The sequence below is a fragment of the Morone saxatilis genome, unplaced genomic scaffold, assembly GCF_004916995.1.
Source record: "Morone saxatilis isolate NCDOM2014 unplaced genomic scaffold, NCSU_SB_2.0 Contig17, whole genome shotgun sequence".
Lineage (NCBI taxonomy): Eukaryota > Metazoa > Chordata > Actinopteri > Moronidae > Morone > Morone saxatilis.
In genome coordinates, this window is record NW_023339729.1 from 8450654 (window position 1) to 8464367 (window position 13714).

At 41.5% G+C, this 13714-nt stretch overlaps 2 protein-coding genes across 3 annotated transcripts in view; one reads left to right on the top strand and one right to left on the bottom strand.

Annotated features, from left to right (window-relative positions):
* The window catches only part of tsc2 (TSC complex subunit 2), a gene marked incomplete in the record, with an annotated part of 24459 nt that extends 24140 nt beyond the window's left edge, over positions 1 to 319 (top strand). For both annotated transcript variants that reach the window (XM_035659773.1, XM_035659774.1), the window contains 1 exon segment: positions 1 to 319.
* A 75-nt stretch (positions 320 to 394) lies between these two features.
* The window catches only part of pkd1a (polycystic kidney disease 1a), a 64577-nt gene continuing 51257 nt past the window's right edge, over positions 395 to 13714 (bottom strand). The window contains 16 exon segments of the mRNA XM_035659771.1: positions 395 to 4043; positions 4257 to 4583; positions 6102 to 6236; positions 6868 to 7158; positions 7300 to 7471; positions 8376 to 8498; positions 8655 to 8763; positions 9124 to 9254; positions 9786 to 9925; positions 10054 to 10248; positions 10716 to 10918; positions 12248 to 12363; positions 12464 to 12542; positions 12689 to 12903; positions 13244 to 13293; positions 13574 to 13684. Of these exon segments, the coding sequence (XP_035515664.1) occupies positions 2970 to 4043; positions 4257 to 4583; positions 6102 to 6236; positions 6868 to 7158; positions 7300 to 7471; positions 8376 to 8498; positions 8655 to 8763; positions 9124 to 9254; positions 9786 to 9925; positions 10054 to 10248; positions 10716 to 10918; positions 12248 to 12363; positions 12464 to 12542; positions 12689 to 12903; positions 13244 to 13293; positions 13574 to 13684 (3471 nt within the window). The 3' untranslated portion in view covers positions 395 to 2969.

A 13714-nucleotide genomic window follows, 5' to 3' on the forward strand; every position in this document is an offset into this window, starting at 1 on the left:
ACACGCGCACACACACATACACACACATACGCACATACAAACACACAAACTACCACAGACATGCACACACCTGCCTTAGATCTGAGGTGAGTTTACTTTCGCCTCTCGGCGTGGGAGAATTCAGGATGACACAGTGAGACAGTAATTCTGCACATTTTTCCAAAAATTTTGAAATGCTAACGCTAACTAACTTTTTAGGTCTAATCACGTTTCTGATGCACATGAGATGAGTAAAGTTGAAGAGAACACTACATTTGAGAGCAGGTTGTGTTTGTGTGTAAATATGTGTGTGGAATAAAAAGTGAACCTGAAAAAGCTTTGAAATTTGGATTTGTGCTCTTTGAAGGTGACAGTTAAATTGCAGACAGTAAACCGGTAGCAAAGAGCGGGAGAATGACTATTGTAGCATTTTATTTTAGTATTTAACACCCAAACCATTTTATTATGCACAGTTCAGCTGTCAAACTCTTTATTTGACTTTGTCAAGTGCAAAAGCAGAAGAAGTGCTACAACTGCAAAATACAGATATGAGATACAAAAAGGAGCATAGACAAATGTTTTCAAAGATAATTTCTAACACCATTTTAAAACGAAATGCATTGTACAACACAAAAAGAGACCGCTAGAAGACAAGAAAGTGGGCTTTGGCACTACCTTAACACAGTACACAGAGCAGGAATATGAAGGCCAGTGGAGGCTTTAACTGTTGACTGCAGAGCCTCCTGTGGTTTGTAAGTGGCATATTGTGAACAATGATTTATATTAAATAGAGTGATAACTTTGGCTGTAGGGCTTCAGTTAAGACTGGAGAAATGTAAATCTTTGGGGTTTGCAACACCAGTGCTTGACCTATGCTTATGCCACTGCAGCACATAAATGATACTGATCATGAAAAGCAAAAATATATACACCACAGAACACCAATATATACAGAAATGTACACACACAGATGAATCGGGGTCTTTTTCGTGAGATATTGTGAGATCTTGCGCAACATGGGCAGGAAAAAGGTGAGATAATGTTTCAAAAATAAAATCATTTAAGGTATTAGCAGTTGTTTTTTATGCTGTGTAACAGTGGAGTAGGAGTGGAGGAGAGAATAAAGGCCTTTAATCACACTTTGGTATGCCCGTCAGTACCTCAGCAACATTAGCCCTTTTTTTATATTTCTTTATAAACCCATAAAAACAGAGTGCCAACATGTAACTTCCCAGTTTTTGTCTGAGAAAAGAAGAAAGCTGAAGTCTAGAACAGACTGGAAGTCAAAAGTCAGTGGCATGATTTAACCACGAAATATATAATTTCCTTAGATTATTGAAAACACCTACTTTGCCCCCAGTTTTGGTTTTCCTGGTAGTCTTTCCAGGTTTTGGGGAAAAGGGTGGGTTCCCTGAGATCTGCCCACTGGACACAGGAAGTAAATATATTGATCAAAATAAGACATAAGAAAAACTTAACTACCAAAAGCAGACAAAAGTACAACACGACTACTAGCTATGGCTTCAACACCTTGATAATACTTTTAGGATGTTTCTATAATGTAGCTGTTAAGATATGAAATATTAAAACTTGACACATGAGCGTTAAATATGGCATTGGATATCAGCTCCATTAGGAAATAAAGTGCTACGTACAACATGAATGAATGAATGAATGAATGAATTACTTGGCATGGTAAAACTGCATAAATGATGCATAAGCTTTGGCAACGTTTATAGTTAAGCTACAGTATGAGTGAAGCTTTCTCTATTGGTTTGGGACACCAAGCTTATTATTTTACACCGCACCTCACCCAAAAAAAAAAAAAACAATCTACATCAGAACAAAAGTGCTTTTAAATCACAACCATATTGAACACAACACATTAGAAAAAAAAACATTTTGAAAAGGTTATCAGACTGGGAGTCATTATAGCTTCATGATGGGAGAACTTTTCAAAGAATGTTCAGTACTGTAAGACAAATCCCTTTTCCTCAACTTTTATCTAACTTCTCCACCCTTCTTCTTACACTCCAACACTACTTTGTTCTGTGCTACTACCACTTCCTACACCTCCTTTGTGTCACTACATGTGGCTTCCCTTTATCTTTTTCATTTCCTCACACATGTCCAGTATGGAGAGGACGGTTATATCTGCACCCTGAAGAAATGGCTGCTGGGATCCCAACAACCTTGTGTGTGTGTGTGTTTGTGTATGTTTGTGCATGCTTAATTTTGTTATCTCTTGTACCTCAGTGGGCTGAAGTGTGTGGCACATTACAATTAGCGCGTCTGTGCCTACAGTGTTATTTCTATGCATGTGTATACCTGCATGTGCGTGGGTCCATAAAACATGACTATTCTCAGACAGGCCACAAGTACCCATGGTGACCGAAATATAAAATATAAAAAATATGTAGACAGACAACATAACTGAGTAATCAACACAATTTTCTGAGATACATAAAAAGACTGATTGCATTATCTGCTTTCAGTTGGTTAAGTCCTTGGGTGAGCAGGATCGTGTGCTCCTGTCAGTGACCCCACGTGACCTCCAGGGTCACGTGGGGTCAGGGGTTTAGGTTCAGTCAGGGGAAATAAGGAAAAGGAGTATTTCTTGGTTTCAATATTGACCTTTACTTGGCTGACTAAACCAGCTCAGTTAGCATCTGGTGACCTGCACCTTGTTTCTGTGAGAACTGAACTGGGATTTTGATGGATCAATGCTTATAAACCTGCAAAGTCTTATTTTATTGCTCTCGTTAATCTTTTAATACCCCAAAATGCTCGTCTCTGTGATTCTTCTTGCCTTCTTCTTGTACTTTGTCCTATTACTTTCACATCCACTATTTTTCTCTCCTTTCCGTGGGTTTAGAGAGGAGCACCTGGGGGCAAAACCTGCTGCCCCCATCCTCCTCTCGTCCTTAACCCAACATTTCCTCTCGCATTCTTTTGCCCCACCTTTCTGTTCGTCCCTCTAACCAGAGTCCTCAGGATTTGGGGTGTCCAGGGCCCTGCCTGTCTAAGTTGGGGTGCACCTTGTTTTTGAGGGGTGGGGGTTTGCGTTTTCGCTTGCGCGTAGGAATGGTGGTAGTGTGAGCTGGGTGGTTGAACAGGCTGGAGGAGGGGAGGGTCTCTCTCTCTGTGGGGGGATCCCAGTCCCGGCTAATAGGCGTAGGGGCAGGGGTAGATGGCAAGGAAAGGGTAGGTGCAGGGGTACATGGAGGTGCAGTGGGTGTTTTGGGCAGTGGGACATGGGAAGGGGGTGTTTTTGATGATGAGAGGGGGACAGAGGAGGAGTCAGAGGCAGATTTTCCTATGCCTGGTGCAGGTGGAGGTGCACTGACTGAAGGTTTGGCTGATGATTTAGGAGCAGGCGGTTGGGTAGTAGCAGAAGCTGGTCTGGGCTTTAAAAAGGGGACAGGTGTGGCTACTGGAGTCTTTTTGGGGGTGGCGGCAGTGTTTTCACATTCCTTTGGAAGTTCACTTTTATCCGTCTTTTTCCCCTTCTTGCTCCCTTTGTGTTTTTCTTTGCCACTCTTTCGTTCTCTCCATCCAGCAGAGTCCTTGTCCTCCCCCTTCCCTCTCTGTCCTGCCTCGCTCCTCCCTCCTTGACCGCCACCACCTCCTCTCTCTCTCCCCCTGCGCCTCCTTTTCCTCTGGGCTCGCTCCAGTCTGCACTCGATGTGGTACAGATCCTCTGTTGCCATGGTGACACGGTCAAGCTGTTGCAGCAGGGCGTCCAGGGTGGGGAGGAGCCTCTTCAGAGAGGCTTCGGTCTCTGCTGTCTCCCTCCAGCTGGTACTTCCCATCACGACTCCTGGACCTAACCCCAAACCCAGGCCCAACCCGAGCCCCAGGCCGATCCCCGGGGCTTCTGTCAGGCTGCAGGGGCTGGAGGAGGTCGGGCGCCACGAGGCCTCAGAGCCAGCATCGACGCTGTCTGGGGTGGGAGGGGAGTCAGGACCGTCCAGTGGTGGCAAGCACAGGGACTTACAGTCGCTGGTGGAGGATGAACGGGACGGTGGCAGCTCCATGCCCTCGAAACGCACCTTATGGCGAAACTAAGAAGAGATGAAAGAGGACAAAAGAGAAGATGGAGGATTAGGGGAAAAGTGTGAGGATTAATGAGCACTAGAGAGCCACTAACAGACTATCTATCTATCTACTACTATACATTTTTTATATTTTGTAAAATAAAATGAAAATAGGTAAAATAATTGTGTTTATTCTGTGAAAGAGCCTCAGCAGCTGTAGATATGAAACAGGAAATGTACCTCCTTGGCCCTGCTGAGTCCCATCCACATTTTAAGTCGTCTGAGGAACAGTTCAACCATCTCGTAGTCTTGGAGATCCACAGCTGGACGGTACAGCTCTGCACGTGCACGCCGGTAGTTCCTCAGTAACACAGAGGTGACCAACCATAGCAACACCAGTCGAAGTACGGCAAAGCTTGCGTGGAAAAACAGCGAGGAGACGGTGCTAGAGGGACCGGTAGTCGTCCAGTTAGAACGCCATGATAGCAGACCACGTCCGCCGGCGCCCAACAAAGACAGACAGGCAGAGCTCACACTGCCGTAACCGTCCAATACAGAGTGGAAGAGCTGGAGTGAAGGAGACAGAGGAAGACAGGTTTTAAAGAACCGATTCCTCGCAGTACTTCACAGGGAATATTGGACAAATATGATGAAAGAAAAAAAAAATGGTGAAAGCAGTAAAACTGCAAAACAAGGATTAGACACAATACAAGAAAAAGCAAATCACACAATGGAAACAAAGACCAATTAATAAAAATATGTCTTAATCTGGACAGCGTACAGTTTCTGCTCCACAAACATAGTCAGGTGCTTCATGTGCACTTCAATGTAAGCAGGAATAAAAACTAATGTAAAACAGATTGTAAATTTCACTGGTGGCTATTAGAGAGAAACAATCACAAGTTGGGTCACAGAAACTTGGTTCACGTAAGTAAAGAAAACACTGTGGTAGTTGTTTGTCAATTTACAAATTACAAATATAGCTCTAAACATACTCGACATACACACAACTGTGCTTTGAGCTAAATGCCAACGTCAGCATTCTAACATGGTGATAGTTGGGTTAATGTGAATAATCTTATGAGGAGTATTGTATCAGTCTAGACCTGCTCAACATGAAAAGTGTCCTGAGAGAACTTCTGTTTGATTTAGTGCTATACAAATAAAACTGAATTGAACTGAATTTAGCACGTTTACCATTCTTAGTTTAGCCTGTTAGCATGCTAACAGTTGCAAATTAGCAATAAATACAATGTGCGGCTAAGGCTAGTATCATTCGTTTTTTAAGGTATTTTACTTGAAAACATTTATTTAACATTACATTACAATTAGCATATTCTTTTGTCCAAACGAAGTAAAAGTGAAATAGGTTACAGATGTAGATTGATGGACTAAGGCTACTTTTTGAAACCAGGTTTTACACTTTTCTGCTTAAAATAACTATTACTCATGACCAAAAGTAAGGCTCCAGACTGTGCTAATGATACTACTGAGCAGTAGTTTTTTTGGTTCTTTGTTGAAAAATTAATTAAATTATTTTTCTGTTATGTGTTGCAAATGCATGTCCTTTTTTTCCACCTTCTCTTACACATCTTTCTTCTGTTATTGTAACATGGCTCCATTGTTGGCAGGGCTGTCTCAAACAGACAGATTATATCTCAAGGGAACATTGTGGTCACATAAGGTCAAATAAAACCAAAAAATAGTACAGCTGTATTACTATATACACAGCTGGGAATGTTCCTTTGGAATTATATATTTTATACTCAATGCCTCAGGCAAATAATAAATGTTGTCATACTGTCATCTTTCTGTAAAGCTGTTTTGCAGCGCAGTCAAAACAACCAACAATGTGAAGCGGTGTTATGCAGTCTGTGCTAAAGTAAAGGTTTAATGGAAATGTTGTCTACTGGCTTTTTCAAATAAAGATGACTGTAGGCAGTCTAAAAATAAATAACCGGGCATGAAAGGTAAACAAACACATGGGCTGGCAAGGTTATATACATTGTGTTATGTCTTTATGTGTGTGTGGGAGAGGCTCAGCGAGAGAGAAACAGAAGGAACAGGCAAGAGACAAACTCTGACCAGGTGTCCTGTGTGTGAGTAAGCCAGCACCAACAGCAGTAATGCCAGGGCAACTCCCAGCAGCTCCCAGACTGAACGCCGCAGAGCTCGGCCAAACACGGCCCACTCTCTGAGAAACCTCAACTGGTGGGACGCCTGGATGATCAGAGAGAGGGAGAGAGGGAGAGAGGGAAAGAGGGAGCAACGGAGACAAAGAGCAAAAAATAAATTAAATTAAAATATGAACTATACAAAATGATTTTCTCTTGCTATGAAATGAAAACGTCTATATATTACAACTTATTCATACCCATAATTCCTAGTTTTGACCATCACTTCTAGCTGTTATGACCACACTGTAGTCTTTACATCACATGTATTTGGTAAATGCTTTTTGTTTTTGTAGGCATTTTACCCGATCTACAAACACTGGGAGCAATTTTGGGCTTCGGTGTCACACACAACTTCAGTAAATGCAGCAGGGGAAACACTGAACCAGGAAATCAGTCTTTGTAAGGATGAGGTTGCCATTATTCTGTATTTTCCTTATTGTCACCAAATCTCATGAAATAACCAAACCCACAATGTGTTAGCCAATCTCTCAATATCTCTGCTCTCAGCACATTTGTTCCTACTGACGATGTAACTCTTTAAAAAACGACTCATAAATATATTGTTTCAATTTCAACAAAAGCTTAATCATTTTCAAAACAACAAAAATAAGACCAAAAAACAAGACCAAAGTTATGACAAACTAGACCTGCCGTCCTTGGCCTCTTTCTCTTACCTTGAGCACCAGTATGAACAGCAGCAAGGCAGACATGACCGTGTACATCTGACTCTGTCTGGCCAGGGGGTAGAAGTCTGTGAAGGCGTCTCGCGGGTGCTTCATGTATGACGCCCACTGCTGCGTGGCCATGGTGCAGCGGCTGAGGTGCAGCCCACACACACACATTGCAAGAGCCAGTTTGCAGATGCCCAGAAGTCTCCAGGCTGACAGCAAGTACACGTAACCTTCTCTGAGGAAGCCCAAGATCCCTCGCACCAGGAAATACAACACCAGGGCGAGGAGGACAATCTGGAAAAAACCACAACGTTGAACTGGAGATGTGTCGCCAAAATAACAGTCAGGGACAGGTTGAAAGGACTCAGGTGTTGCTTGGTGCTTGGCAGTTTTTTGCACATTATTAACAGTGTAAGAGGGGTTGCCAGGGGTTACCATGAGAAGGAGCTGCAGGTCCAGGCCTGTGATTGGCCAAAGAGTTATGACAAGGAGGTCAAAGCTGGACTGGGCACGCTCAGAAACTGGAAACTCAAACAGGAAGGAGAAGACAGCCAGGAGGTTTGTGTTGATGTTGTAAAGCGAGAACTCCACGAACACAGCACGGGTCCTGTGAACACACACACACACACACATACACACACACACACACACACACACACACAAATACACCATTAACGGACTATGATAAGATCAGGAGTCAAGATATTTCTCAGAGTAACTTCCTGTTTTGGTTACCTCTCTGTTTTGGAAGCAACTAAAATATATGATTTATGTGAGCTGTGTGTTTCTATCACAGGAGGTTTCGATAAAAAGCACTAACTCAGTTTTGTTCAAAAGACACAGTTAAGTTTTGTATTGTGCTGTGAGAGATCTCCACCACATTTTTTATTGACTTTTAGTTTTGTTTATGCCATCAGTTATTACTCGCAGAACAATTGTTGAAAGCCAGCCCACATTCTTAGCGCATTCTTTACTGGACTGTTTTCCATCTTTTATTGTAATGTCTAATGTTTTCATCTGCAACTTCTTAATGACTGCAGGCTGTAAGAAAAATTGCACTTCAGGGAGAATAAAACCACTCTGGGTTGCTTGATGCTTGATTTTGTTTGATTCCATTATTGTGAAATTGTGTGCACATGCACATCAAGCTTGATTTTTATTCCTTTGCGTCTGGCCTCTGGACAACCTGACCGGTGACATCAAATTCTTCTTTTAGAAAATAAACTAACATGTACTGTAATACATGGGGGGGGTAATAATACTACATAATACCGTTTCTATTGATTGCATTATATTATATATATATAAAATATTTTCCCTTTATTAGGTAAGATAGACAGGAAAGAGGGAAGAGAGAGAGGGGAAAACATACAGCAAGGACCCAGCCCCTGCACAAAGGGCACCAGCTCCACCCGGTGAGCTATCTGAGTGCTCCCATTAGGATGTTATTACGCTCACTTCTTTCTTTAATATTAACTATTACGCCAGTCCAGTCTTCCGGTATTCACTACCTGTAGTCGAGCCAGTGCAGCTGCTGCAGCTGCTGTAAGGAGGAAGAGGCCTCCTCCAGGCTTCTGTTTAGCTGGTGGACAACATCTCTGTTATTCAACCCCATCTGACCTAAACGCCACACCCTAGAAAGACGAGTGGGAGGAGACACAGAGGAGAAAAAAAAGAACATTGATATATTAAAGACGACCAGATGTAGAAACAGACACTGACTCTGACCCACAAGTTAACTTAATGCCTGCCTTCTTAAAGCATGTTAAAGTTTCCAATCCTTTCCTCACCAGTTTGTGTTGTTAGCTCCAGAAGCAGTGAAATTCTCAGGGTGTTTAGCTGGAGATGTAACCCAGTCCTTTCCCCAAATATTGTCTCCTATGCTGGAACCACCTGCAGCTGGAAAAAATACATTCAGTAATATCAAACTGACATTAAATTGAATTAATTTAATAAATGACCACAGAAAACTTCAAACATGAAAGAGAATGAATTCAGCTAATTGATGTTCAGAAATGGTAGTAATAGTGTCTGCTGGAGTGCCTGTGATGTTACACTTTAAAAAATGTATGCAGTTGACTCAATATTATTGAAACAAAGACAGACACGAAGAAACAAAGAAAAACGTCTCCAGAAATATATATCTTTCATGTGTTCAGGTTCAATAAGTCAGTGAAGTTTTCTGTCAGATCAGTGAAGCTGCTTAAATATTTAACTCCCACAACAAAGGCAAAGACAGTGACAACATTTCAAACTCACCCTGACTGTCACGGATTTGGCGGAGTCTCAGCGTGCCGAGTAACACACTTCCTGTGTCTCTCAAGAGGGCGGAGTCATCCAGTAGCCGTGGCAACAGGGACGTATTCAGCCACATCAGAACATCATCTCGGCTAAAGGAAAATAATTAGATGATCTGAATAAAATCTACATTGTGTATTTGTCATACATTATTACAGAGTTGTGACAATGTAACATCTTGTTTGTGTATGAACAGAATGACTGTACAGCTGAGAGACACTCTGGATCAGCTTTATTTTGAATAGGCTACAATTATAAATAAAGTAATAAAAATAGTTAAGGACACAGTTAGCTTGAGCCAGTTTCTTCCACTTTTGTTCTCTTTTGGTCTTAATACAATGACACATCCAGGTCAAGTCTCAAGAACACACAAGAGAAAATGGGAGCAGGACAGAAATCCTTTTTTATGAGGACTTCACACACTGTGTTTGCCTAAAAATGTCACCAAGGCAAGCAGGAGGTCACCCTTGAAAAATGACCAGTTATTCTCAGCGGAAGAAACTAATAAAAAAAGGTCAAAGATAAAACATTTAAAATAAAATCCTCTTATTGACTGGACCACAACAATATTTTCAGGGACAGTCAAGTTTGTAACCTCTACCTGTTTGTGTATGTGTGTGTACCTGTTGATATTGTGGTACTCAGGTGTGTGTAGTGCTCGTTGCAGCTGAGTGCGCAGTCTCAGGCTGTGTGTCTCTTTGGCCGAATCAGAGTAGTTGAGAAGCAAAACCACCAACAGGAAAAACATGTAAACCAGGAAATTCTGAAAATAAGAACCAACAATTCTGTTAACAAGCAAGTACATCTAAGTATCTACAGCACATTAAAGATATAAACACAATTTCCAGCATCATCTCTCTAACCTTGTACGTCTATAACGTTCTGACTCACCTTCAGCATGGTGTGTAGCATGTGGACCTTGCGGGCCTGATGTCGAGCCTGAGACAGAGCAAAGCCCTGTGGCGGTCTCACCCTGGGGACACGCTGGACTACTCTCTCCACCCGGGGGAACTCCACCAGCACATCCTGCTCCTCTGGACGTAGGCGATGCACACACAATGCATAATAAACTGCCTCACACAACACCTGTGAGACAGAGGGCGGAGGGGCCAATGGAGCTGTTAGAGTTTGAAAACTCTTTTAAAACTCAAGAGGTCGTTTAATTTATATTCAGATTGCTCAGCTGGAATGAAAATAAGAAAACATCAATTGAGATTTAAAGTGTTACCATGTTCCCAACCAAATGGATATTTAGTCAACAGACTAGTTGAGTGTTTCAGTGTTTCAAGGGTACAAAATTATGAAAAGATTATGGTAAAAGAGCTGCCATCTGTGGCTGAAAACATGGTTTTTGAGAGTGAACCAAAACATTAAAGTTGAGAGCTGAAAACCAAAAGAGTGAGCCGAGAGACGCTCAGAGGAACTGCAGAGTCTGGTCATAATTCTCTGCGGGTTCATCACTGCAGGCTTTATCTTTCAAATTACACAAGCAACACAGTATGAATTCAGATTTAGAAAATAATATGCATCTCTGAGAATAAAAGTGTGTGTACCTTTATTGGCTCCAGCAGCAGGCAGGAGCACAGGAAACTGGCAAAACATGAGATGAGCCACATCATGGCCACACTTTGACTAAACCCGTGGCCCGCCCAAATCGAAACACCACTGGCCAGAGCGATCCCCGCCCAGCTTCCCCACAGGGCAGCACGTCCACACCAGGGAGGAAACCGTCTGGGACGACACACGTCTGTCACAACTGGCGAGGGGGAGACGAACAGAAAAAAAACATTGTAAAAAGAATACTGATAAAGAAAAGTGAAGGGAAAGGACCCGAAAAGATATTAAGGCCCCAGAGATAAAACAAAGCAGAGTGATAAAAAATTTAATATAAAGAAAAAGACCTCTTTTTAATTCACAGTATTAAATATTTACATGTAAGGAATTTGCATTTGAATTATCTTGTCTGATAAATATGTGTTTGTAGGTCATTTCACACTTCACAAAGGAAGAAATGTTGTAGTCTAGGCAAGTACTCACATTGACACACAAAGAGACTACTGAAGAAATAACACTACAAACAAATCAATCAAGTTCCCCAGAAGAAGAATAAATGTGCTGAGACAAGTGTGGCTTTTCAAGTATTTTTTTTCTGTGACAACAAAGGATTTGTTTTGCCTATTAAACATTCGGGCAGCAAAATGAAAGCATGATGCATATACTCACATCAAAACATAACTATACTGGCCCAGACACACAGCCGCTAGCACTGGGCTCATTACTAAATAAAAGTAACACAGGCTGACCCATTTACTCATCTTTCTTTTTTAAAGTAATCATCAAACTTTGCTCTTTACCTAATGAGAGTAACAAGTCTCATCCAAAGAACAGGATTTATGTGTCCTGTGTCACTAATCCGGCCAATGAGCAAAGCCTGCGGAGCAACAGCAGAACAGCTTACAGATAATTGATCTATGAGGAAAATAGCTTTCGGATGCCCTTTAAAGTCCAATTTGGAGGTCTTTCACGACGTCTTTGTTGATGTGATGGTATTTAACTTTTGATGTAATTAGCAGAAGAAACATTTTTTTGCACCAATTTTTGCATGTACAACAAAGACCTTGCTGTCATTTTTCTTAACAAAATCATTCTGAAATAAAGTAGTGGAAACACTAGACTTATTTACCATTTTCTGCTAAGTTATCCTGTCTACTGCAAATCAAGAAATTTATGAAACAAAGATCGTGATAAGTAATGTGTTATCTGGAGCAATATGTATCATTATTTGTATTTGAGTTAAAGATTTGATAAGATGTTACACCAATAAAAGCTAAGTCATAAAGCTGTCACTGATTTTGTTTACAAACACTTTGCATACATATTTATTACTTGTGGTAAAATGTGGTACTAAAAAAACCTGTGTTATACAGTATGAACTAGCTCTTATTCAAGCAAGAACGTTTTATTCCTGCCCTAGCCTGGTTTTATTTTTCTTTCCTTTTTAGTCAAATTTCTTGGATGAATTTGACAAACTGACAAATCTGAATCTACCAGATGTCTCCGTGCACACATACACACACACACACACCTGTATTTGAGGTGAAAGCAGTTTTTGGTGGGTCTCTTCTCCCATATTCTAGAGGAAGAGGCTCATTCAGCTTCTGGAGAAAAATCACTTCAGTCTTATCTCCTAAAATGCTCGACCTGACAGACACACAGGCAACGGAAATACAGTTAAACACCAACTCTTCCAAGTAAAGCTAGTGAATTCATAAAAATGCAGTAAAAAGTGATCAAAACTTACAGGTCAGCCATCTCACTTTCATCTGCCTGGGGAAAGAAGTTCTGTCCATCTGTCAGGATGTGTTTGATCAGATCCTCGTCTGTGAGTGAAAAGAAACAGTCAGGACTTTTATTTGACACCCACAGTGTGATAAAGCAGCCAAAAGCTAAATGTACTCGATAAACTAAGTACAGTTTAAACATCTGATTCGTGCAACTGTTTAAAAAGCCTTCCTTCTTTGGTTACCTGAGGAAGTGAAATACTTGTTGCGTTGGTCAGGCCCCTCCTCGTCGTCAGGGTTAAATGTCATATCAACACCCAGGTGCCTGCTCCCCTGACCCCTCTTCAGCCTGGGCAGCCCTGCCCCATGCCCCGCCCCTCCCACCACAGATGCATCACTTAACAGCTCCGACCAATCCCTGTCCTCCAGCTCCTCCTCTGCCATGCCCCAACTCTCCACACTGAAATACACAGCGAGAGATGTTTGTTATGTAGTGTGACTTCAGCAAATTATTTGGTTACGCTAATGGGCTACAGAGTTTCTTCTCTTTCTCTCTTAAAGCTAACAAAATCAAGTTTCTCGGGGAATTATAATGACACTGTAATAATGAGACAAGGATTCTGGATTTATCGTTGTTTTGTGACAAGAGGCAAATGGAAAAAACACACACATCTTTTCAGTCTCTTTTAGAACACAATACTCTAAATTACAAACCAATTCCACCCTCTTCTTTTTATTTTGTATGCTCTTTATTCTTCCATTCTCTCTTATGCTGACGTATACTGTCACGAGTAGCTCACCTTTTGGTTGATGGAGTGGGTAAATCCACATTGGTTTCCTCTGAGTTGGTCTGAGAAACAGAGCCGGATGGATGGATGCAAAGATGGATGGATTGAGAAAGAAAGAGAGAGAGAGACATACACTAATGAACTCACATGGGAAAAGCATAAAATGTTTCCTTGCTTGACTGCACCTTACATTTTTATCTAAAACAATCACTAGGGCGGAAAACCATGAAATATATTTTAATCTAATATTGATTACACGTTAGAGGAAAAAATACATTAAGGCATCTGAAATATAACCGTATCAATCATTTTATAACTCCATCTTTTCCCAAGAGAGTCTACCTCGCCATTAAAAAAGAGGAAGGAACTTCCAGCCATGGAGTTATCCAGAAAGTCATCAATCTCCACTGACTCCTGGTCCACTTGTGGTGGCACCTGCTCCACAGACACACACTAACGTCCACAAACACACGCACACACACA